Source organism: Mustela putorius, unplaced genomic scaffold (assembly GCF_011764305.1).
Source record: "Mustela putorius furo isolate JIRA1106 unplaced genomic scaffold, ASM1176430v1.1 tig00003913_pilon_pilon_pilon, whole genome shotgun sequence".
NCBI classification, from domain to species: domain Eukaryota; kingdom Metazoa; phylum Chordata; class Mammalia; order Carnivora; family Mustelidae; genus Mustela; species Mustela putorius.
This window is the reverse complement of record NW_025422060.1, coordinates 3,513,401-3,538,413: the sequence shown is the minus strand read 5'-3', so window position 1 is coordinate 3,538,413 and position 25,013 is coordinate 3,513,401. Positions and strand designations below refer to the sequence as shown.

Below are 25,013 nucleotides of genomic sequence, written 5' to 3'. Positions count from 1 at the left end.
CATTGGTTGAGCTGGTGAATTGTTTCAGCAGCTACATATTTTAGCCTAGCAATAGACGACAATATAGTGGATTCCCCTTTTATTAAAGGATGACAGTTACATTTTGAATCAAGATTGGCTGAAACTAGTCACGCTTGCCATAGGTCTCCTCCAACCCACAGATGGCGACCACATGGGAACGGAAACACTCATCAAAAGAACAAACCCAAAAGCTAACAGGTACTTGAATGGGTTATGAGATAATACATGTTGCCTTCTTATTAGGAAATGGCATGTTTTTTTTACCTGGGTTAATTAAATTCTATGGAGAAACTTTTACTTCTTCTGGCTAAACACAGGTCAGCAGGTCATCTAACTGACTGCTGCGTCTCAGCAAAATCAGATGGGGGGGGGGGGCGGGTAGACTGTTCCTTGCAGACCAAGCCCCCGTGGATGCTTCAACTTCTCACTGACAGTTTTCAGCTTACCTTCCCTTCTGGATCTGCCCTTTTAAATCAAAGTAACTCTGCTCAAAATAGACAGCGGTGCCTCTAATTTTACAAAACACCCACCAATGGTTTATCTTAGCATTGGTGACACTAAATAACCCATCTGGGCACTGTGGACCTCTGTTCCCCTTTGTGTTACGCAACATTGTGCAACAGGCATATTCTGCGTGAAGAATGTCTCTTGAAAACAAGCTATTGATTTTCTTAGGGAGTTGAAAACCAATGGCAGACTTTGACTCGACACTAATTTCCTAAAATAACAGAGTCTTCGCATTCGCTCCGAGAGTCATAAGATAACATGTGGGCTTGCTACTTAAGGAGTGGCTCCTGTGGTTGGCTTTTGTGTGAACAGAATGCAAGCATCGTCTATTGTTCTCTTTCTGCCTGGCCAGCATTATCTTATTTGTTGGTAAGCAATAATAAGGCAATATATGGGACAAAAATTTCAAAGCATATGGGCATAGTCAGTGAGCATATTAAAAATATCCCGATACAAAAATAATGTGTGAAGAGATTAGGCTTTACAATACCCCAGTCTCTACTAGTGGATGTTTATAACCACACTCACCGGAACAAATGTGTGTTCTGAGACCCGCTCCACAACACCGTTCAAATAACACATCAGCGGTGCCTTCAGCAAGGAAAACACTTTGCTGAGTGAGTTCTGCTTATGCAAACAAAGCATCATCCAATTGTTCATCAACTCCATTAAGGAAGACAGACATTTTCTTCCATTACACTTGATGAGGCTGGCCAAAAAGAGAACTGAGTGGTTCTATTGTTCATGGTGAGGCATGGGAAGCTTGAAACAAGCCACTGGACGGAGGGAAAGCAAAGCAAGAAAATACTACACAATTGCCTTTACACCCTCAAAAAAGAACCACGTTTCTCTTTCCCTTTCATTCAGTATAAGCTGTATACATGTGTCAAGCAGTCTTGAAAGATCTGGCATTCTCCAGTAGGATTTAGTCACCAGCTTTTTAAGCTCATGCTGTTCTGTGACACACTGCTTGTGGAGATGTGAAAAGAAAATGCAAGGTCTTGTAGAATTTTCAGGTGTATTTTTAAGTTGTTTCTCCCAGAGGCCTGAAAATTTGATTCTGACAGGAAAAAAAAAAAAAAAAAAGGAAGAAGAAGAAGAAGAAGTTGAAGGGCTTTTGTTTCCTCCAGTGTGTGGTTTCTGATACCATTCTCCTCAAACCTTATCAGTGGCGAGCATCTTGTTGGATCTTGATGCATTCTAATAATAAAATTATCATCACACAGGATCGGAAAACTTAACATGAGTGAATGAATTTGGTATTGGCAAACTGACATATGTCATCCTAGTTTGCCCACGAGGATGAAATATACACCTTAACCTTACCATGAATATTTTATTCCATTTCTCTTTTTCTAAGTGTGCAAACGGGTAAGTTCTTAAAAAGAATCACCCTTATCTTTAGGATGAAACGTTAACTGAGCTGCCGATTTCCAGGAGGCTTAGATACATGAGCAGCCCAGAGCAACACCTAGGTAAGTTCATCCTGGCAAGTTTCATACTTGGCCCAAATCAAAAATAACCTGACCCATGGTTTCAATGAAGAGCGCATAAAAATGTAAATTGTGGGAACAGTATTATAATGGACAATCCTAACTTTTAAATGAAATAGAATAATGTATCTGGAGGCCAGAAATCACAAAAATAAAGAAATGAAGAAAGGTAATTTGTAACCCCAGAGAGAAGTGCAGGTTTTCAAATAAAACAGTATCAACAAACACCACAACAAAGTAACAAGTATACAGGGAAACACATGGGTAAATTACAGTTGTTATAATTCTGGAGATTCACCAGCCAATAAGGTAATAGCTCTGTTTTTAAGAGTGCAAATTACAAATAACCTGGCCTTGTTCAAAATGAAATTTGTGACAAGCAATGACCTTTCAAGTAAAAAAATAGCCAAGGTTGCCACAGCGATGGTAATGTAGAGATTGTAAATAGAAATAAATACGTGGTGATATAGTACAAGTACACTCGAGGGCCATGATATGTGGATCTCTTCATGGTTCCTGTTTAAAACCACAGTGAAAACTATGTTACTTTTGTAAGTGAGTTGCAAAGTGCTGGTCTTTATCATGATTATAGAGAGATATTATTTATACCATACAAACAACTATATAAGTTTTGGGAAAGCTACACAACTTGCCCATTATTTACTGGTGTAAAACAAAATATTAAAAATATCTACAAAGTGTTTTCATCACATTAAGTCATTAACTAAGCATTTTCCTCAGTTATACAAAAATCATTCTTTTGCAGAAGTGAAAATAATCAATACAAAAAATAAAAACACAAAATCAAAATGGTTAACAGTTCATGGGCTAAAGGAAGAAAAAAAATAAATTATGCACCATACAATGTTCCAGCGCAGTTAGAACTAGGCAATGTTGGTCAAACTTTTAGAGCTTAATACACAAGTGCATGTGTTACATAGGAAAGAAAATTCATTAATGTTTATGAACATTTAAAGAAAATAACTTTTAGATACTCTTTTCTTCATGTAAAGCAGCATGTAAGCCTACATGTGTGTGCACCTGTATCTGTTTACATATACACACATGTATGTGCTATTCTTATAAATGATAGAGAGGGAGAGAGGGGGCTGAGAGGGGCAACAAGGAGAGGAAGAGAGAGAATCTGAAGCAGGCTCCACAGCTAGCATGGAGCCTCAATCTCATGACCCTGGGATCATGACCTGAGCTGATATCAAGAGTCAGAGGCTTGGGCGCCTGCCTGGGTGGCTCAGTGGGTTAAAGCCTCTGCCTTTGGCTCAGGTCATGATCCCAGAGTCCTGGGATTGAGCTCTGCATCAGGCTTTCTGCTCCGCGGGGAGCCTGGTTCCTCCTGTCTTTCTCTCTGCCTCTCTGCCTACCTGTGATCTCTTATCTGTTAAATAAATAAATAAAATCTTAAAAAAAAAATAAAAAAAGAGTCGGAGGCTCAACTGACTGAGCCACCCAGGAGCCCATCCAAATGATACTTTTGAGTGACTTTCCTATTTAAATTATCAATGATCAAAATTCCCAAATTTTCCCATACATTCAAAGGGCACATATTGAAAGCAAAAATGAGCTACAAGAAGTTTGTCTGCTTTGGAGGCAAAGCTGTGGTGAAGATGACGGCCACGATCACTGAAAGAACACACGCCCACCTGAGATCTGGAGTCCCCATTTCAGCAATTCAAATGTGCTGCAACCCTAATATGCATCCCACGTGCTGATAAAAATGGTAATTTACACATTTGGTAGCGGGCAGGAAGAACAGCTACGCCACTGAATCACGTAAAGAATGTAAAACGTTTATTCTTTTTAAAAAGGGGCAACTGCTAATCTTGGTAATCATTTTCTGAAGCAGACCCACCAAAAACTTTTAATCAAGACAAAGTTAACTTCTGTCTTGATCCTGCCTTCGCGGCCCTCCACCTCGATCCCATCACCCAAGGTACTTCTACAACTATCGATCTAACTCTTGTGGGTTCTGAATGTTGAAAAGCTTAATTGCTACTAATGATGTGACTAATGCTTGAAAAATCTGCAGAGCATACCAGTTTCCCTCATAAAGTTTTTATAAATACATGTTTGATTTTTAGACACCGTTTGTCTCTGTCTCCTCTTTCCCAACCAGTGCCTGGATCTACTTCCCCCGCCGCCCCGCCCTCAAACAGCAGGTAGGATGAAAATACAGAGTAGCTCTACAGAACAGGCGAGCTCTCTAGTGGCACGTGCTAATGGCAACCCAAAGCAGCGTCACTCGTTTCCACTACCTGACACCACTGTGGGTGGCACGGCCCACTGGTCATGGAGCCTTTGGCTAGGGGACGGGTCCTGGGGCTATAAAAAAGGGCTCTGCTTTGCAGCAGCGTGGAGGCTTTGGCCATGAGTAAAGGGCCCTCCCTTTCCTGTGGGAATGGCTTTCTCCAGGTCGACTTCTAAGGGAGGTGATTTCCACCCAATGTGGACTGAGAGGCCATCAGCTGAGAGAAGGTATTTGTTGTCAAGGCATGGAGCCCCATTATAAGAAAATCAGAGCATATACCCTTGAAGCCTTAAGAAAGATGAAAACCAAAACAAAAGCATCATTTGCTCTGATTCCCCAGGTACAGGGAAGGCAATCTGGGGGCGTGGGGTGGCTGTGTACTACCGACTGGCTTGCTAATTAAAGCAGACAAAACCCTAAAAAGGGAAGAGGAGCCATTAAAAGTGCAAGACAGAAAGATGGAGAAAAGGGAAGATTTTTTTTGTTGTTTTTAATATTTGTTTAAAGATAGCTAGAAGAAAGCTTGGGGGAGAAGAGGGTATTCACATCACAGAGGATCAATTTTCCATCTGAAGGACTAAACTACTTTCAGTCACTACCAACCCGGGATGGAAAGGATTTAGCAATATAGCTATTAAAGGCTCCATTATCCCATCTATCAACCGCCTCAGCCAGCAAGTCTCCTTGTGGGCAACACTCAGGTATCTGCAAAGTTTTAACAGCATACTGTACTTCTGTCTGCAGCCTGCAATTTAATTCTTTTAAAAGCAACACTAAGTCCTGTCCATATCTGAGCTCTGTGATAATAACCCTAACCTCAGCTATTGTTCCATTATCTTAAGAAAGATTGAAAACAACTTGCTGCTTTATTTATGTTGTACCTGGCATGACACCCGGGAAGAAGTTGCTTTTTCTCCTTCTCCTTCTTCTTCTCCTTCTTTTTTTTACCCAACTTGGGAGAGAATTCACTTTAATTATGGAGCTAAGGAAATTTTCTGGGCCTCTGCTCATCTAAAGACCTTTTGTGCCACAAATCAGCTCCCTTAGGCCCGAACATTATTTTGAACAAAAGCCCAGGAACAGGTGCATTCCACACTAGTGGAGTTTAGGGAGAACATTTTGAAAATGGATGAATGGAAAAGGGCTACTTGGATGAATTTTCTGCAGCATGGCTCTCTGTATGTAAAGTAATTGGCCTGGATCTTTTTCTATGTAATACATCTGGTTGCACTTTGTGTGTGGCATTTCCAACAAGCATGGCAATTTCAACTACTGTGGACTAAGACGGACACATAGTTTGAAGATGAGTTTGTGACTCCTTGGAACAAAAATGATTGCAAACCGTTCTAATGGTTGAGATCATAGTCTCATCCTTTCCAAATACAGTGACATTTCAAGGTCAGAGTACATACAGGAAAAGAAAAAAAAAAGACTCTAAGACATTCAAAGCTCATTTTATAAAACATAATAAAAACCATACACCCAGCTACCTTTTGAACAACTGAGCAGCTCTTATTAAGGCAACAATGAGAATTGGTAGGAAAATTAATACACTAGGTAGAATTACAGTCACTTGAAGCCCATTTATATGATCAGCAGAAAGCAGAGTACACAGCAAGATCCCAATTGTTTGAAAATTAAAAAAAAAAAAAAAAAAAAAAAAAAAAAAAAAAAGAAAAGGTTAACTCCTGACCCACAATTTAGGAAATTATTCCATTCTTATAGTAATCAGCTTGTCATCCAAATAATTCCCCATTCACTCATTACAGGAAATGATAATACAAGCCAAGTGGTCAGTCTAAAGTTGTGATGGCATTTTGTTATACAATAATTTGGCCTATGACCTTCAGTAGGTGACTTTCTGGATGTGTAAGATTTTCTCAAACATTTTTTTAATACAGGATTGTATTAAGCAGATAAATAGAAATCTATGCCAACATATTCCTCACTACCATTAAGGAAAAAAAAATCCTTACAAATGAATCAAAATTGGTATTAAATCATTTCCACATCTTTCAATGAAAAATATCTACAGCTAAGAAGTAAGAAATGCTCATTTAGCCTCAAACAAACTTGGACATTTGCATGGGGATACAATGTCAGCAACCAGAAGTCCAATCAATCTGAGTTCCCAAATACATGTTTTTCTCGTTCTCAAAGTTATATATTTAAAATATTTTACAACTTCAGTGAGGTGTTCTTTCTTTCAAGTTCATGCTGGCACATGTACTTGAAATCAAAATGATACAGAGATGACGACCATGGCCCCCAAAGGGAACACCGAAGTCTTCTTTCAAGCCTTTCCTAACCAGTCACACTGATCTGGCCATGGTTCCTCTGTGCTTAATACTCTGTGCGCACCTGTATCATAAACTGTACAAAATATTCTTTTCTTGTGGATCGGCTCGACTGCGGAGTTCTAAGGGTAATCTTTCCTTCCCATCTTTGTCCTCCTGCACCAAACACACTGACTAGAACACAGCAGTAAGCACTCAATACATCTGATCAACTAAGTAATTAATTATTTAATTGTGGTTTGAAATCCACATTCCCAAGTAAAGTAAAGAGGATTTCTGCTACTCCTCACAGTGTGGTATGGGGACTAAGAAACCCAGGCATGCTCTTGCTGGGTTAGGACTCTGTGTTTGAAAACCATTTTCATATAGGATTGGTCTTCTCCCTCAGGTGGCCACTGTACTCTTTCCTCTTTTCAGCTTTTCTGTGCAAATATACATAGCTAAGGATGTTTACCACACCTCAAAAGAGAATCCTGCTTCAAATCCACTGACATGATACATCACAACAATAAGAGAAAGGGTAAAAACCATCTGATCATGTCAATAGATGCAGAAAAAGCATCTGACAAAGTACAACATCCATTCACAATAAAAACCCTCAAAAAAGTAGGCCCAGAGGGAATATACTTCAATATCATAAAGGCCATCTATGAAAAACCCACAGAGAACATCATACTCAATGGGGAAAAACTGAGAGCTTCCCCTAAGGTCAGGCACAAGATGGGATGTTCACTCTTCTCACCACTTTTATTCAGTATAGTGCTGGGAGTCCCAAAGCAATCATACAACAAAAAGAATTAAAAGGCATCCCAATTAATAAGGAAGAAGTAGGGGCACCTGGGTGGCTCAGTGGGTTAAGCCTCTGCCTTGGGCTCAGGTCATGATCCCAGGGTCCTGGGATCGAGCCCCACATCGGGCTTTCTGCTCTGCAGGTAACCTGCTTCCTCCTCTCTCTCTGCCTGCCTCTCTGCCTACTTGTGATCTCTGTCAGATAAATAAAGAAAAAATCTTTAAAAAAAAAAAAAAGGAAGAAGTAAGACTTTTGCTATTTCCAGGTGACATGACACTACATATAGAAAACCCAAAAGACTCCACCAAAAAACTACAAGAACTGATAAATGAATTCAGTAAAAGACACAGGATACAAAACCAATGTACAGAAATCTGCTGTATTTCTATACACTAACAATAAAGCAACAGAAAGAGAAAAGAAGAGAAAAATCCCATTTACAATTGCACCAAAAATAATAAAATACTCAGGAATAAGCTTAATTAACCAAAGAGGTGAAAGGTCTATACTCCAAAACTATAAAATGGTGATGAAAGAAACTGAAGAGGACACAAAGAAATGTAAAGACATTCCATTTTCATGGATTGGAAGAACAGATATTGTTAAAATGTCTATACTACCCAAAGCAATTTACACATTTAGTGCAATCCCTATCAAAATACCAATAGCGTTTTTTCACAGAACTAGAACAAATAATCCTAAAATTTGTATGGGACCACAAAAGACTCCAAATAGCCAAGCAATCCTGAAAAAGAAAGCAAAACTGAAGGCATCAAAATTCCAGACATCAGCTTCTATTACAAAGCTGAAGAGATCAAGAGAATATGGTACTAGCACACACACACACACAAAAAGACACAGAGATAATGGAACAGAATAGAAAACTCGGAAATGAATTCACTATTATGTGGTCAATTAATCTTCATTGAAGCAGGAAAGAGTACCCAGTGGGGAAAAGACTGTCTCTTTGTCCAACAAATGGTGTTGGTTAAACCTGACAGCCCAGCCACATGCAAAAGAATGAAACTGGACCATTTTCTTTCACCGTACACAAAAAGAAACTCAAAATGGATTAAAGACCTAAATGTGAGACCTGAAACCATAAAAATCCGAAAAGAGAGCACAGGCAGTAACTTCTCTGACATTGGCTGTAGCAACATATTTCTAGATATGTCTCCTGAGGCAAGTGAAATAAAAGCAAAATAAAGTATTGGGACTATAAAAACTATTTTATCAAAATAAAAAGCTTTTGCCCAAGAAAGGAAACAATCAACAAAACTAAAAGGCAGCTTACCAAATGGGTGAAGATATTTGCAAATGACATATCTGAAAAGGGTTAGTATCTAAAATATATAAAGAGCTGATACAACTCAATACCCCAAAACCAAGTAACCCAATTAAAAAATGGCCAGAAGACCTGAACAGACATTTGTCCAAAGAAGACACCCAGAAGGCCAACAGACACACGAAAAGATGCTCAACATCACCTATCATCAGGGAAATGCAAATCAAAACTACAATGAGACATCACCTCACACCTATCAGAATGACTAAAATCAACAGTATGAAAAGCAAGTGTTGTTGAGGATGCTCATGCACTGTTGTTGGGAATGCAAACTGATGCAGCCACTGTGGAAAATAGTATGGAGTTTCCTCAAAAAGTTAAAAATAGAACTACCTTACAATCCAGTAATTGCATTATTGGATATTTATCCAAAGAATACAAAAACACGAATTCAAAGGGATACATGCAGCCCTATGTTTATTGCAGCATTATTTACAACTGGCAAGTTATGGAAGCAGCCCAAGTGTCTGCTGATACATGAATGGATAAAGGAGATGTGGAATACACACAATGGAATATTACTCAGCCATCAAAAGGAATGAAATCTTGCCATTTGCAATGACATGAATGGAGCTAGAGAGTATAATGTTAAGCAAAATAAATCAGAGAAAGATAAATACCATAAGATTTTGCTCATATGTGGAATTTAAGAAACAAAACAAATGAGCAAAGGAAAATAGAGAGAAACCAAGAAACAGACTCTCAACTACAGAGAACAAACTGATGGTTATCAGATGGGAGGTAAGTGAGGGGGATGGGTGAATAGGTGATAGGGATTAAGAAGTACACCTGTTGTGATGAGCACCTGGTGTTATATGAAACTGTTGAATCACTATATTGTACACCTGAAACTACCATTAACACTGTGTGAACTATACTGGAATTAAAATTAAAAACTTAATTTAAAAAAAAAAAAGAAAGAACCATGCTTTAGGAAACCTAGTAGAAAGAGACTGAGTCAATTATGCCAAACAATATAAATAGATTAACATAATTCAGTCATGCTGCTACCTGGGAATGACTCAATTTACTTGATCAACTAAAAAATAAATGTTTTAGAAAAACAATGCCATTAATAGTAATATTGTTGCAGGAACACGATTAGAAATTTTCCTAGATGTTATATCTGCTGAACTTGTTTTATAACCTCCCAAAGTTAGTCTGGGCTTGATTTCACAATCAGGTCTTACTCTTGGATGTTGGTCTCATTTTGCCAATTGCCTGCTCTAAGGTTCCACCTTCCTCACTTGAACTGAGGTAGTACCACTTCTTCCATTTTTCCTTCTTCTATCTCAAAATTATCTTCCACAGACTCCAGTTTGACCCCTAAACCCCACAATCAAAACGTTTATAGGTTTCTGGCGTTGAGAAGAGTCTATCGAGGGTGTCAGATTTTAGGACCAAAAAGGACCTCAGAGATGACTGAAGGTCTAGAAAGGTGCTTCTCCAAGTTGAAGAGGCTCCAGAAGGACCCCACCAGGCCTTGTTAAAATATAGATTCCTGGGCTGCACCCAGAGAGGTTGAGATCCAGAAGGTCTGAGGCAGGGCCAGAGAATGTGCAATTATAACAAGTTTCGAAGTGACAGTTCAAAGTGCTGGTCTGTGGACCACACTCGGAGAAGCTCCCCTTCTGTCTGCTTTAACTTACGCACTCAGCTTTCTCTTAAATTTTCATTTTATAACAAAGGGTTTAATAACTGGCGCTCAACCATCTACTCTAACTCTCTTGGTTTACAACATCAGAAAAGAGGCCTGAGGAGCCAGATCGCCTGGCCAGTAGGCCTGTGCTCTGTCCTGATACTATCTTTCTTCAAACTCCTAATCTAGCTTTGAAGCCTCCGACTACATTTCTACCTTTATCTCTGCTTCCCTACAAAATAACCAACCTCTCAATTCTGGGTCAGCTGGGTACATACCCTTTCCCAAATAAAACAGGATTTTTTTTAAGCCCTTTAAACCACTTTAAGCCCTTTCTAACATTACTAGTCCTCCTAGTCCTACTTCCCCAAGTATCTAGTGTAATTAAAATTCCAGCACATTGAACTGAACCCATGAGCTTTTTGGACCTTAATCTCTCATCTACTTTAGGAACTCACATGGATGGGATACCTTTGACCGCAAATTATCCAGAACTGTCCCACCTCCAAGATCCTGGACTCTTAAAAAATATACCTTCTTGCCTGCAGCCCCCTATGCTTTCCAATCCGTAGACCACTGACCTTTCTCGCATCCTCCCAGGCAACTGGGGTAAAGCTTCCTTGAGCTGCACTTACCCAGCCTGGGCAATGTTCCACCAGCATCTTCCCAGGCCTCCAGAGTGCCTTCCCTGATTTTCTGTCATGTCTGTCTTGCCAATCCCCAACACTGAATTAATCCAAACATTGTTCTATTCCCAATCCTCTAAGCCCTGTTGGCTATGGGCACAGTACAATGTTGGCTAGACTTACTAATACTCTCAGCTAGAACCTCCTACCTCAAGCAGCTTGTATGTTCACCTCTCACAGATTCTCTCTCAAGTTTCCAAAGGGATTCCTCAAAATTCCTGTCATCTTGAACCTCTCCACCCCCCACCCCCAACCAAATCTCCCCCAGTATCTCCCATTCCCAGCAATCCCATCTTCTCCAAGGCAAAACACAAGAACAGAGAGCAAGTCTGGGGCTGGACTTAGGGGGATTAGCACAGCACTCTGTAGAATTTGGACTCTCTCTTCTGGGGCCTTGAGACGCCATTCAAAATTTTGCTTTAGAAAAATCACTGTGATGGCTGTGAGCAGGACACACTAGAACAGGGATAGGGGCAGCTAAACCAGAGGGATTCCACAAATACACAAAGGGGATGAGGGAAAATCAAGAATCAAGAATTCCTAAATACTATACTTCTTGTATAGTAGATACACAATAGCCATGTGTTGAACTAATTTATTCTGGCTCTGATTCTGAGAATATATAGAAAAATATTTACTAAAGTTAAAAAAAAAAGTGCATAGTTGAGAGCAAGAATCCCTTGGCTATGTCTTGTCATAAGGCAAATGCAACTGATTATGCAATGGACAGATGGTGCAACAAGATATAAAATGAAATTAGCAATGATGAAACCCAGATGGAAATGAGGAAAAGGTCAATATGTTAAAGGTCAAAGGAATTTGGCTCCATCTTGTCTTGTTTCATAAAGGACGAAGGTCAGAGCTCAGTGGTCTTTACTGCAGGCAAGTTGTCAGACTGTTCTCTGTGCCGCTGAACCGCACACTCACCCAGGGTTGCTCAAAGCTGTAGGTACGTCGCCGATCTTCTACGTCTTCATCCTGCTTCGCTTGCTGAAATTCTTGCCGTAGACGCTGTATCCGATCATGGTTGCTAGGAGTTGATCTGTTGCTAAAAGAGAGAAGGGGCAGCAATGAACACCCTTCAGAGATACAATCTGTGATATGCAGTTGCTAGGGGAAGAAAATGGCAGCCGGCTGTGGAATGACCCCGTTTAAGAGGCAGTGAGTTTATAAAACAGTATCTGGGCACTTAAAAGGCTTTCATTTTGTTCTTATGATTAAGACTTATTGAAGACTTACTTCAGATATTCCAGAGGGCAAGCAGTATTTTTAGACATTCCTGTTTTATGCAGTACTTTAAAAGCTTCATTTCCTTTCTGTAATCTGGCAAGGTGTTGGCAGCAACAATTTTTTGGAAAGGACATTGCATTAAGAGACAGAAATACCAGGGTCCCATCCTCGCCCCCCCCCCCCGCCTTCTCAGACTAAGGCACTTAATACCTCTGAGGTGTGGGGTTTTATATACATATGAATTGGACATGATAATCATTTCTGCTCTAAATATCCTAGTTGCAACAACCAAATAACAACCAAGTAACAACACAGACTCACGAACGTGCAGTATTATTTTCATAACGCCATCATATAAAGTTTCTGTTTAGGAGTTATCTATATACAAAAGGCAGGTCTCACAGCATAAAGGACAAGCATTTAAAAAATAACTTGGGGTGGCAGTTTGATTTCACGAGTTAGCTAATAATAATGATGCCTTCTTTTTTGATAGCATTAAATTTTAATTCTCACAAAAAGCCTTTAAGATAGGTACAGATGGTAGTATTTCTCTCTCTCTCACTACACACACACACACACACACAAACATAGAAACTGACTTTCGTGACTTGTCTGCAGTCTCCCCATCAACAGGGAGGGGAGGCTGGAATTCAGATTCTTCTGGAGCCCAGTCCATCCCTGATTTTGCTGTGCCATGTTATGTCCCTTAGTAAAACGTATATCAGACTCCAAAGCCCCTGCTTTATAAAATCATACAGATTTTAAAAACAGTCTTTGGCAAGAGTTGCAGAGATAGCCAAGTTAAAACAATCTTAAATCTCATGGCACTTTTGGTCTATGTTATCCCCTGAGGACGAAGTCATGTCCTATCAGGAGAGCTATTCAAGCACATTAGGTACATGCTGTCTCCCCAGTGACACATCGGACTCCTTGAGGGTGTGAATCAAGCCTTGTATTTATCAACTATACCCTCCAAGCTGCTCACAGAAAGGAGAGCTATAAGCTCCTAGAAGACGGGGTCTCTTCACTGAAAACATGTTACCCTGGTTACTCTGTATGATTCTGAGTTCCTCTAGCTGCACACCCGCCCTGGGTCATGTAATTTGTCAGAGGTAGCTTGGAAAGAGGAAGTCTGCCACAGTGGAGTACATAAAATTCTCTAATATATATCTTCATATGATTCCATGTGTTTTGAAAAATTCTAAAGGTTTAAGGATCTCAGATTGAAAATATTCATATATAGGACAATACGAACATCTTCCAAGAATATGGGACAGTCTTTCATCATTTAATCTACTGGGTAGATCCCTATCATCTTTTTGTTGCTATTAATTTTATTAGAGCTTCTGGAACATTCTGTCAATACTCCCAGTTTCATTATTTTTTCAGTCAATAAAACCCTGTGTTCCCTTCTTAATTCTGACAAATATTTTGAACAGATCGCCCTGAGAACATTAAAGGCTAATGGGTCTGTACAATGTGCTACTTGACAAGGCTTCAGCCCACGTCTGGATACTGCTTAAAACTTCCCCTCCATACTCTTGAGCTGAGCAGGTTGTTATTCCCACTGGTTTTCAAGAAACATATAAAGCATCTTATATTTTTTAACACATGCACTTTCAATAATGGCTTCCCAACATAGTACCCAATCCCTGCAACTCCTGCTCTCCATGTGAAGCTGTGATAATGCAGGCACAAAGATAGTTCCTGAGATAGGAAGTGAGCATTCGTTAATCTCACTGCTGTTTCTCCAACTGTGACTTTTTTGTTCCTGGAATACTTTCCATAGCTTTTAACATGGGGATCGTAGGAGGCTTGACTGACAAAATATTTTACAGGTCTGACTAGAAATATTTCCCTGTTATTTTCATGTAGCATAGACAGTTTTAACCCCATAATTATCAGGTTCATGAAGTCCAAACCACTGATGAAAACTGATCTCCTACTATTTGTGGTTAATTGAAAGTACAAATCTCCCAACACAGGAAGTTGACCCAGTGTCCTTAATTTTAAATTCTGGTGACCTCAATGTTTTTCACAGTAACAGCCAAGTTCTGGAAGTCACTTCTGCCCTTATTTCAAATCTCAGCAGCTGTTGAGACACTGCTTCACTTTCTTTTCCTTTGCTTCCTTTCCTCCTTTGCTCTAGAGAATGGCAACCCACTTGCCTAAGACTAGCAAAGCCGCATTAAGGATTGAAATTGAAAAACAGGCCGCAATGGTTTTCATGATTGATGATGACTTTCAAAGACTGGAAGACCATCAAGCATCCTTGGGGACAACAGTTGGCAGTCTGAAGGTGAAATCCTGGCTTCAAGAATGAATCCCTTGCAACTGCTTGCTCTGTTTCTCAGGCCAGTCTATAACGGGCCAATAATTCACATTTAGACTTCTAAAGTTCTTGGTTGGCTCTTCTGCCAAGAAAGCCAAAGGAAATTTTAAATATTCATTAGCATTAGTGGCTGAGTCCTACACATCCCAATCAACTTATATTTAGATTCATTGACAATTTAGGTTGCTCATTATTTTATGTGTGGGGGAATAACAAAGATGCCACAGGAGTTAGCAGATGGGTGAGAGAGACAATACAACTCTTAATGACGAGCTAGTAAATCATAACTTCTACAGAAACGAGGGATGAAGAGGACAATTACAGAGATGGTTTTTCTTTTCCTTCTTAAAAAAGATTTTATTTATTTATTTGCCAGAGAGAGAGAGAGAGAGAGCGCGCACAAGCAGGGGAGCAGCAGGCAGAGGGAGAAGCAGACTCCCCACTGATTAGGGAACCATAGATGGGACTCGATCCTGGAACTCTGGAATCATGACCTGAGGTGAAGGCAGACTCTTAACTGACTGAGCCACCCAGGCATACCAGAGATAGTTTTTTCATAAGAATTCCCACAGACACAAGACAATTTAAGTCTAACACCAACACAGCCTTCCCTTATACATTTTTTTAGTCCAATTGGAACTTTCTTTTATACTTTTATGTGTGTGTATATATAAATTTTCAACTAAATGATGGTGGTTAATTATGGTTCAGTAATTATCTGGAAGTCTTTCTGACAGCACTAAAACAAGGATACATTGGCTCACCCACTATGGAGATTCCTAGTCTGGCATGAACAGTGTAACCCTTAATTATATGGAACTCAAATCTTTTCCATTCATAATTACATGGCCTTTGTACCCTCTCCTATCAGAGGAAGATCACACAGACTGCTAGGCTTTATAGCCTTCAGAATGGACCACTGCAACGTGCTTTGCAAAAGTAGCCAACTGTAGCAAAGATCTTATGTGCCTGTAAGCTCTGGAGTCTGTCCTGTACCTGAGCCCTGCAGGCACGCTATCCGACCCATGGCCTTAGGTCCAGAGAGTGAGAAAAGAAACATCAACAGGCGCTCTCTTGTGTCCATGAGAATCATGCAGGGCATTTGCTTAAAGATGCAGATTGACAAAGACTCACCTGGAGAGATTCTGAGTCAGTGAGTCGTGGGCGGGTCCTATGTATCTGTATGTATTCAAAAGCACTGCAGGTGCCATATGGACACCACTTAGGAAATAATTCAGCCTGTAAACGTCATAGTTGGGACAAATTCCCAGGCCCGTGGGGCAATTAACTAAGGACAGAAGGAAAGCCCATGGCCTTGGGAGCACCCATGTGGGTTCTGTGACAAATGGGAGTAATATGCTTAATCAGGAAAGGGAGTCCCTTACTTGGTTTCAGTAGATTGTTGTCCTAAAGGGATGTGAGCCTAGCATTGCCTTCTATTTTCTTTTTCTTTACAGAGAAACCAGAACTATAGTTTTCTCCTCTATTCCCTGAATTTTAAATGCTGGCTTACTTTTTTTTTTTTTTTTTTTTTTTGAGCTAAGGTGAGACAAAACAAAAAACCAAACCAAATAGGTCTGTGGGCAGCTAGCTTGCAACCTCTATTTTGTATTCTGCGGATGCTGCCTGTTTCATACGTTGCTTTTCTAGGCTATTTACTTCCACTGCACCAAGATAAGGCCAGTGATCTCCCAGTAACAGACCCAAGAAACAAAAATATTTTTTTAAAAAAAAGACAACTAGGCATTTCCATCTAGTCTTGCCTCTCCAAAGCTGTCTGCTCCTTCTGATCTAACGTTGGGTCTACTGCCCTGCAGGCTGGAGGTCTGACCTATCTTTTCAGACCAACATATGCTGAGAGAGAGGGGGTTGTGATGTGACTGATTAATTCTTTATGGACTAAAAATACCTTAACATTTGCATTTTTAATTATGCAAAAGAAATCTGGAAAGCTGGAACAGAGGGCACAGCTTTAAGATCCAGAATTCAATGGAAGGGATAACGACCACTCTGTTGTTGTTTGTTTTTTTTTTTTTTTTTTTTTTGAGCAAGAAGCACCACCTTGGAATACACTAGTTTTCCCACAGAAGGAAGGAAACCATGATATGGGATGGGGAAGACAGAAGGGAAAGAACGAACTGTGGCAGGCTTTCCATGGTGCCCAGAATGGAGAGGTGATTACCATGTCTAGCACAAGACAAGGGAGGAAGGTATATTCACTCGAATCTTTCTTTCTGTAATATCCTCTCCTTTCCTTCCATCTTCTGATTCTACCAGAAAATATTGTTTTACAGTGTTTATAACTTACATGTGCATGTGTTTCTCTTTCTTAAGATCATGACTTAATCACAATAATTAAATATTATAAATATATTATATAAATTTATATTTATATTTATTTTATATATTTATTTATATAATATATATATTATATATAAATATATAATAAAAATAAATGATAATATATTTTATATATTTATATTTTATAATATATAAATATATTTATATTCTGCAATATATATTAATATATAATATATAATAATATTATATATATAATTATAATATTATATTTATATTCTGCAAGTCACGTTCCTGTGGCAGGGTAAACTGTTACATAAATACTTGTCATGGACAGACTTTAGAGTGGCAGTGGCCCCACAATCCCCCTTCCACATATTCACACCTTTGCACAACTCTCCGTTGCTGAGTAGGGGCAGGGCCTGTGACTTGCTTCTATCAATGAAATGGAATAAAAGTCAAAAAATGGATATGATTACATTTGTGTGAGTATATAAGTATGCAGTGTCCATCTTGCAGGTCTGTATCTCTCTCTTCTGGCTTTGAAGAAGAAAGCAGCCCTGAATCCTACAGCTGCAGAGAACAGAATGCTGTCAACATCTCCGGGAGCAGGGAATCAAATGTTTCTTTCCCTAGTGGAGCCTCCCAGGGAGACCCCAGCCTGGCTGACTCTTTGATTGTACTTGGATGAGACCCTGAGCAGAGGATTCAGCTGAGCTGTTACTGGACCCCAGATCCACAGAAACTGATCGAAGAAGCTGTTAAGACTGTGCTGATTTGTTATACAGCAATAGCACTAATACCCTTTGATGTTGGCCTTGGCCATGTGTCTTGATTTTACCCACAGGATGTTCATGGATGTGATGCAAATAGGGGTTTGAAATGTGATTACACAGTGGGTTTGTTTTCTTGTGCTCCATTGCAACAAAAGATAATAGACACTCTAAACCTCTTTCCTTTAAACACACACACCTACATATAGACACAAACACTTGCCACAACCACCACCACATCACGTTAGTGCTGGCAGAGTGGTGGGGGTGGAGGTGGGGGTGGGCTGGCCATAAATAGGTATTAAATGGAATAAAGTTGCCTAGAAGCACAAAGACCTAAGCCCTGCCCATGGCTGCAAACAAATATTGCCTGTTGGAAATGCTTGCTGGTTCAAAGAGCAGAATCAAGAGAGGAATGAATGAATGAATTTTACCACTGTTATTTATATGGTTAGTCACTCCAAAGTTCCAGTCTCTGAGAAAAATTACACAAAGTAAATACTATTGCAGAAGATGTCCCTGAAAGATGGTTACTGCCAGATCTTAACACAAGAAACCAATCAAATGAGCTTTCCTCTGAACACCAGTATATTGCCAAGAACACTCCATGGAAATCTACCCAATTGTTTAGGGTGACTCCTTCAATCAATTTCCTCATCATTGCACCCAACGTACCTCTCTGGTTCTGTGAGCTCTGAAAATCAGTCCTCATGAGACCAAATCCACCATGTGAGTGCTTTCTCAATGTGTGGTGAAAATAGACCTGCCAGCCAGGTCATTCAGTAAAATCTAACTCATGGGCTCACTCCCAGTTTCTCTTCCTGGCAGAGATGGGTGACCTGCCAGGTTGTGACATAACTCACAGATATTTGTGGTTAAAACTGGTTTTACTTAGTCTGGAACTTAACATATGTCCTTCAAATCCCCAATTTACAAAAGAACAGGTACAATGTACAGAAATCAGTTGCTTTCTTTTACACTAACAATGAAAATATAGAAAGGGAAATTAGAGAATCAATTCCATTTACTATAGCACCAAGAACCATAAGATACCTGGGAATAAACCTAACCAAAGAGGTAAAGGATCTGTACTTGAGGAACTACAGAACACAAATGAAAGAAATTGAACAAGACACAAAAAGATGGAAAAACATTCCATGCTCATGGATCGGAAGAATAAACATTGTTAAAATGTCTATACTGCCTAGAAGCATCTATACTTTCAGTGCCATCCCAATCAAAATTTCACTGGCGTTATTCAAAGAGCTTGAACAAACAATCCTAAAATTTGGATGAAACCAGAAGAGACTCCAAATTCCTAAGGAAATGTTGAAAAAGAAAAAACTGGGGCCATCACATTGCCTGATTTCAAACTTTACTACAAAGCTGTGATCACAAAGACAGCATGGTACTGGCATAAAAACTGATACACAGACCGGTGGAACAGAGTAGAGAGCCCAGATATTGACCCCTAACTCTATGGTCAAATAATCTTTGGCAAAGCAGGAAAAAAAATATGTAGTGGAAAAAAGACAGTCTTTTCAATAACTGGTGCTGGGAAAATTGGGACAGCTATGTGTGGAAGAATGAAACTTGACCATTTTCTTACACCATACAAAATGATAAACTCGAAAGGGATAAAAGACCTCAACATGAGTCAGGAATCTATCAAAATCCTAGAGGAAAACATAGGCAGTAGCCTCTTTGACATTGGCCACAGCAACTTCTTTCAAGATATGTCTCCAAAGGCAAAGGAAACAAATTCGAAAATGAACTTCTGGGACTTCGTCAAGATCCAAAAGCTTCTGCACAGCAAAGGAAACAGTCAACAAAACAAAGAGGCAACCCACAGAATGGAGAAGATATTTGCAAATGACAGTACAGACTACAGACAAAGGGCTGATATCCAAGATCTATAAAGAACTCCTCAAACTTAACACATGCAAAACAGATTATCACGTCAAAAAATGGGCAGAAGACATGAACAGACACTTCTCCAAAGAAGACATACAAATGGCTAATAGACACATGAAAAAATGTTCATCATCATTAGCCATCAGGGAGATTCAAATCAAAACCACATTGGGATATCACCTTACACCAATTAGAATGACCAAAATTAACAGGACAGGAAACAACAAGTGTTGGAGAGGATGCGGAGAAAGGGGAACCCTTTTACACTCTTGGTGGGAATGCAAGTTGGTGCAGTCACTTCAGAAAACAGTGTGGAGATTTCTTAAGTAATTAAAAATAGAGCTACCCTATAACCCTGCAATTGTACCACTGGGTATTTACCCCAAAGATACAGATGTAGTGAAAAGAAGGACCATCTGTCCCCAATGTTCATAGCACCAGTGGCCACAGTCGCCAAACTGTGGAAAGAGCCAAGATGCCCTTCAACAGACAAATGGATAAAGAAGATATGGTCCATATGTACAATGGAGTATTATGCCTCCAACAGAAAGAATGAATACCCAACTTTTGTATCAACATGGACGGGACTGGAAGAGATTATGCTGAGTGAAATAAGTCAAGCAGAGAGAGTCAATTATCATATGATTTCACTTACTTGTGAAGCATTAGGAATGACACAGAAGACATTGGGAGATGGAGAGGAGAAGTGATTGGGTTAAGTCGGAGGGGTAGATAAACCATGAGAAACTGTGGACCCTGAGAAACAAACTGAGGGTTTTGAAGGGGCCTGGTGGGATGGGTTGGGTGAGCCTGGTGGTGGGTATTATGGAGGGCATGTATTGCATGGAGCACTGGGTGTGGTGCATAAACAATGGATCTTGGAACACTGAAAAAAAAAATTAAAAAAAGCACAGGTACACACAGTAAACATTTTGTTAACCACATCAGCTTATACCCTTGGCCTTTCCATTTTTGCTCTACACTCCTCAGCCCCAGCAATTTACTTTTTGGCCTAAGTACAAAACTCTATTCCAAATGCTACTAGATTTTATACCTGCACTTGGCATCCAATTACTGGAAATGTAAAAGGACATTATTCTTTTCCCAATTAAAAAAAAAATCACAAAAGTTAATTTCCACATTCTATCTGAGATCTCAGATATGCCACTCCATGCTTGACGCATATTCCTATGACATATTTCTAGCATTCCCCGCTGGGGGAATGCTACACCCGAGGGGGGCTCTTGGAGTTCTGCTGACTGCCAACTTCTCCCCTTAAGGAACTCTTTCTTCTCCAGCCACCAGTGTTTCAAAGTCCAACCATCTCCCAGACTCCGGGATCTTGCCGTCCAGCCTTCTGAAACACCATTATGGCCTGCATCCCAGCACACTGACAAAGGCAAAGACCAGAGTAATTTAAAGCATCCAGGATACTGTTCATGACACTCAAAAGACCCTGTTTTCCTGAACTCCGGCTTTTCCAAACCTCGGTGCTGTCTGTAGATAACCCGCCCTTCACAGGAGGGCCACTTATTTCAGGGAAATGTGTTTCTTTTTTGACTTCCTTGGTAGTCGCCCACAAATGAAAAGACTAAAGATCTCGTACATTATGTAAACAACCCTTCTTGGGTACTATTACTTTTCAAGATATTTCATTAGAGTAAAACTAAAGCACCTTTCCCTTCCTTGTCCAATGACTACTTCTTCCTGCATCCCAGAGAAGGAAAAACTTTTAGTCCCTTCATTTGTACCAGTGGCAAGTCTAAAATTCAGTTATTTCATGGATGTCACTTAAAACAGACACTAGGACCAGAGAAGGTAAAAAAGTGACACCCAAGGAAACATATGTAGGGCAGACCTGTCACACAACTTTAGAAACAGGCAGCCAGCAATGACCACAAGCGTCTCAGATCATTAAGCAATGTCTTACTGTGATGTCATGCACCGATGTACAGAGTTGTAATCCTTTCAAAACAGACAGATTGTCAGCATGATAAAGTGGATACAAACAGGTTCTTGAACAGTGATGACTACAGTGTTGGGGGGAGGAAATGTCACTGAACTGAAAAGCGTTACCAACACAACTCCTAGGGGCCAGTGCCATCGAGAGACTGAAGGTATGTCTCATTATTCTCACCGAGCTGTTTCTCTACACTGAGCAGTAACTGCATAAACTCTTCCTGATCTTGTAATTGCCAGACAAATAGTTAGAATCTACAGATGTCAGAACTGAGTTCCTAATTGCTGTAAATTAGTGAGCAAACACAGGTTTCTCATTAAACCCATTACACCCCGTATGTTAAAACAGAGCCCTTGCATGTGTTTTCTTTCTTGGCACTCACAGCATTCGTGGAACAAACCTAGGAAGAGAGATGCAGAGTGGTATTGCTAGGGCGTGTGTGCGACAGGCTGATTCCTGGGTGAAAAACTTGGAAATGGCAATGTGTTTGTTGCCGAAATTTTAATGAGGAGTTACACTGTGCCTCCATCTTTGCTTTCTTAGGACAGAGTCAAGTGACGTCACGCCTCTTTGAAAGTTTTTGCTTCTCTTAGAGGAACCTGGAATGCTGCCTCCCGTGGCACTTGGATTTGCCTCCTGTTACCTGTGCAGGTGGAAATGCATACATTGCTAGATTAAATGGGAAGGGAGGAGGGAATGGACTGAAATGCTGTGGAAAAGCATATCTGAATTTTCATTGTAGGTAAGCACTAGTCTTCTGGCTCAGAAGACCATGGCTTTTTCTACTCTGGCTCTCTCTCTCAGGCTGGAAGATTTATGAGAAATGGGGGAAAGGCTGGGAGGGTTAAACCAAGAAATGTATCAATTACCAAACTACAAATAAAAATAGCTCCTTTGCACAAGCTTCATTAAGTTTTATCAGCAAGTATCTTGGGGTTTTACACTCAAACCACAGGTCATAAATTCACAGTAAATCCCCCATATGTTCACCAAACACCTGAATTCAATTTCTCTTCTGGTTGTGAAGTAGGAATATGGTGCTCCAATTAATTATGCATGCAAAGTTAGTTCCTAACATGGGGAACTTTTTTTTTTCCCCAATGCTGAAGGGTATTTAGACATTATACATTCATACATAATATATATATTACACTATATAGGTATATTTATAACATTCGAAATTTAGGGATAGATCTTTTTTTAATCATCACAATTTTATACTGGTGAATAGGTATAAATTCTCTTTTCCTAGTTTGAACAGTGAAAAAGCAAAATTGGTATATACTTTGCTGTAATGTATAATTTTTCTATAGACAATCTCATACCTTTGTGAGATGTGACAATGATGTTAATATTTAAGGTTTTTACTTTGAATTACAGAAAAAGTCTAACGTGAGGCTAAATGGCTATATTTATATGTGTCTATATGTACATGTGAAATTAGCTACTTAGGAAATATCATGTCATTTTCAGTTTATTTTCACAGTTTTGCTCATCACTTGTAATATGAAAAGAATTATGAGAAACTTATGCAAATCCCAAAGGCACTCACTTTCCTCAGCTGATAAAATTCATTTTCAGATTTTTGACACCCATGATTTGTTGTCCATTTCACACCAATTTCAGTGTAATAAATCATAACAAATTAAAAACATACAGCTACGTTTTCTGGATTAAAAAGGTAGTCACCAAAGCTGTTATTACTGCATTTGCTTCTGATGTGATGAGTCACAGGGAGGGTCACCTCTCTCCATCAGAAAGACTGGGGACTAGATCTTACCCTGGGTCCCTGTGTGGTCATTCGGTAAAGGGCTATCATTTCATAAGCAGCAAAATCTCAGGAATGTACCCCTCACCCCATTTTATTACTATCATCACTCTTCCTTATTAGCCTGTCACCGGTCTCAGGCAGGAGTGAGAAAAATTTAGCTTTACTTTTTCGAGGAGAATTCGTCCAGCTACAAAGAAAACACACGTGCATGGACATACATAATTTCAGGACCCAACAATAAATACACGAGAAAAGACATTCTATTATGAGCCTGAGGTCGTTTTTCCTGACTAGTAAATTTCACAGAAATAATCCAAGTTGTTTTCTCCCCAGAAAGATTGCTAAATCTATTGCAGTCACACTTCTGATGAGGCATTTACTTAAAACTTAGCACAAAGTAACATTATTTAGCAAGCTTTAAAGGACCATCAATGAAAAATGATTGATCAAAGTGTTCACTTCAGAAATCATGTTCTCATAAAACTTTCCAACAAGTGAGCTTTGACTGTTGTGAGATGGAGTGTTGGAGCTTAAGACCCCAGAGAAGGTGAGAGAAGCCAGAATGAACCTCCCCAGGCCCTTAGAGGAAAATGGGCAAGGGGGCAGGGGGAGAGAAGCAGTGTGCCTCAAGTCTTCCTCACTCCCAAGTTGACTACTCTGGGGCTTTAAACAAATAAATGATGGGAGAGAAAATGTTTTCCAGGCATATCTATGAATTTAAACTCATTCTTGAAAATACAATGTTACTGCCTCTAAGAAACCATATATGACATTTCTCTTTCCACGATGCAAGACGCAGTTATAATTTGGATATAATGCCCCAAGTGCACTTTCTTTTCATAGACTGTATGATTTTCATAAATCGTCTAATAAATGGCAAGGACATAGAAGGTATTCTATTAGGTTAGAGAGCTGAAGAAAGTTTATGGATCAGGCTCTTCATTTAATAAAACCACTGGGGATATGAAGGTTAGCCAGTTGTGACCCACAGTTAAAGTCGGTGCTTCAAACTAAAATATACGTTTCAGTGTCTGAAAAAAGAGCAAAGGAATTCGGGAGCACAGGTGAAAATTCTAGAGAGTGAAAAGAAGAGTGAAAATCAGGAGTACATTATGAAAATTTGAAATAAGAAAGCAATGGAAATTAAATTACAAAACCTGATGGGTTTTGATGACAAAATAAAATGATTATCATGTTCCTTTTCATATTAGAGAGGTTTTATCATACAAGCATAGAAACTAATTATAGAACCATTATTTTAATTCTTTAATCATGAAATGATTACATAGAATTCAAGACTAACATTCTTTTTTTTTGTATTCTTTGTCCTTAATGACAGCATAATTGCAAAATACTATACGAACCTAAGCTATTTTTTTTTCCTAAGATAAAAATTCCAGTGCAATACGCTGTTTAATGCTCATGTCAATTCCCAATTATGGATAAATTCTATATGGCTTTCCTGGAATGATTTAAAATGGAAAATAATGTAACAGGAGATACACGGCCTGTGATTCCATGACTGGCTAACTGAAAGGTTTCTGAGAACTAGAATAAAAGCAGAAACATATTTATTAGTCTTCTAAGAAAACAGAACACTGGATGTGCCCAAATGAAGAACTTGCACATATTACTTTATAAACATTTTAAATATCATTGGAATACTTCTGTTGACAGGTAGTTTTTTTAATGTC

The 25,013-nt window shown here is 39.4% G+C and overlaps 1 protein-coding gene across 15 annotated transcripts in view; it reads right to left on the bottom strand.

Moving 5' to 3' along the window:
• The window catches only part of PARD3 (par-3 family cell polarity regulator), a 653,655-nt gene that overhangs the window by 8,687 nt on the left and 619,955 nt on the right, over positions 1–25,013 (bottom strand). For all 15 annotated transcript variants that reach the window (XM_045069142.1, XM_045069153.1, XM_045069147.1 and 12 more), the window contains one exon: positions 11,969–12,089. In XM_045069142.1, the coding sequence (XP_044925077.1) occupies positions 11,969–12,089 (121 nt within the window). The remainder of the gene's footprint in view (positions 1–11,968; positions 12,090–25,013) is intronic.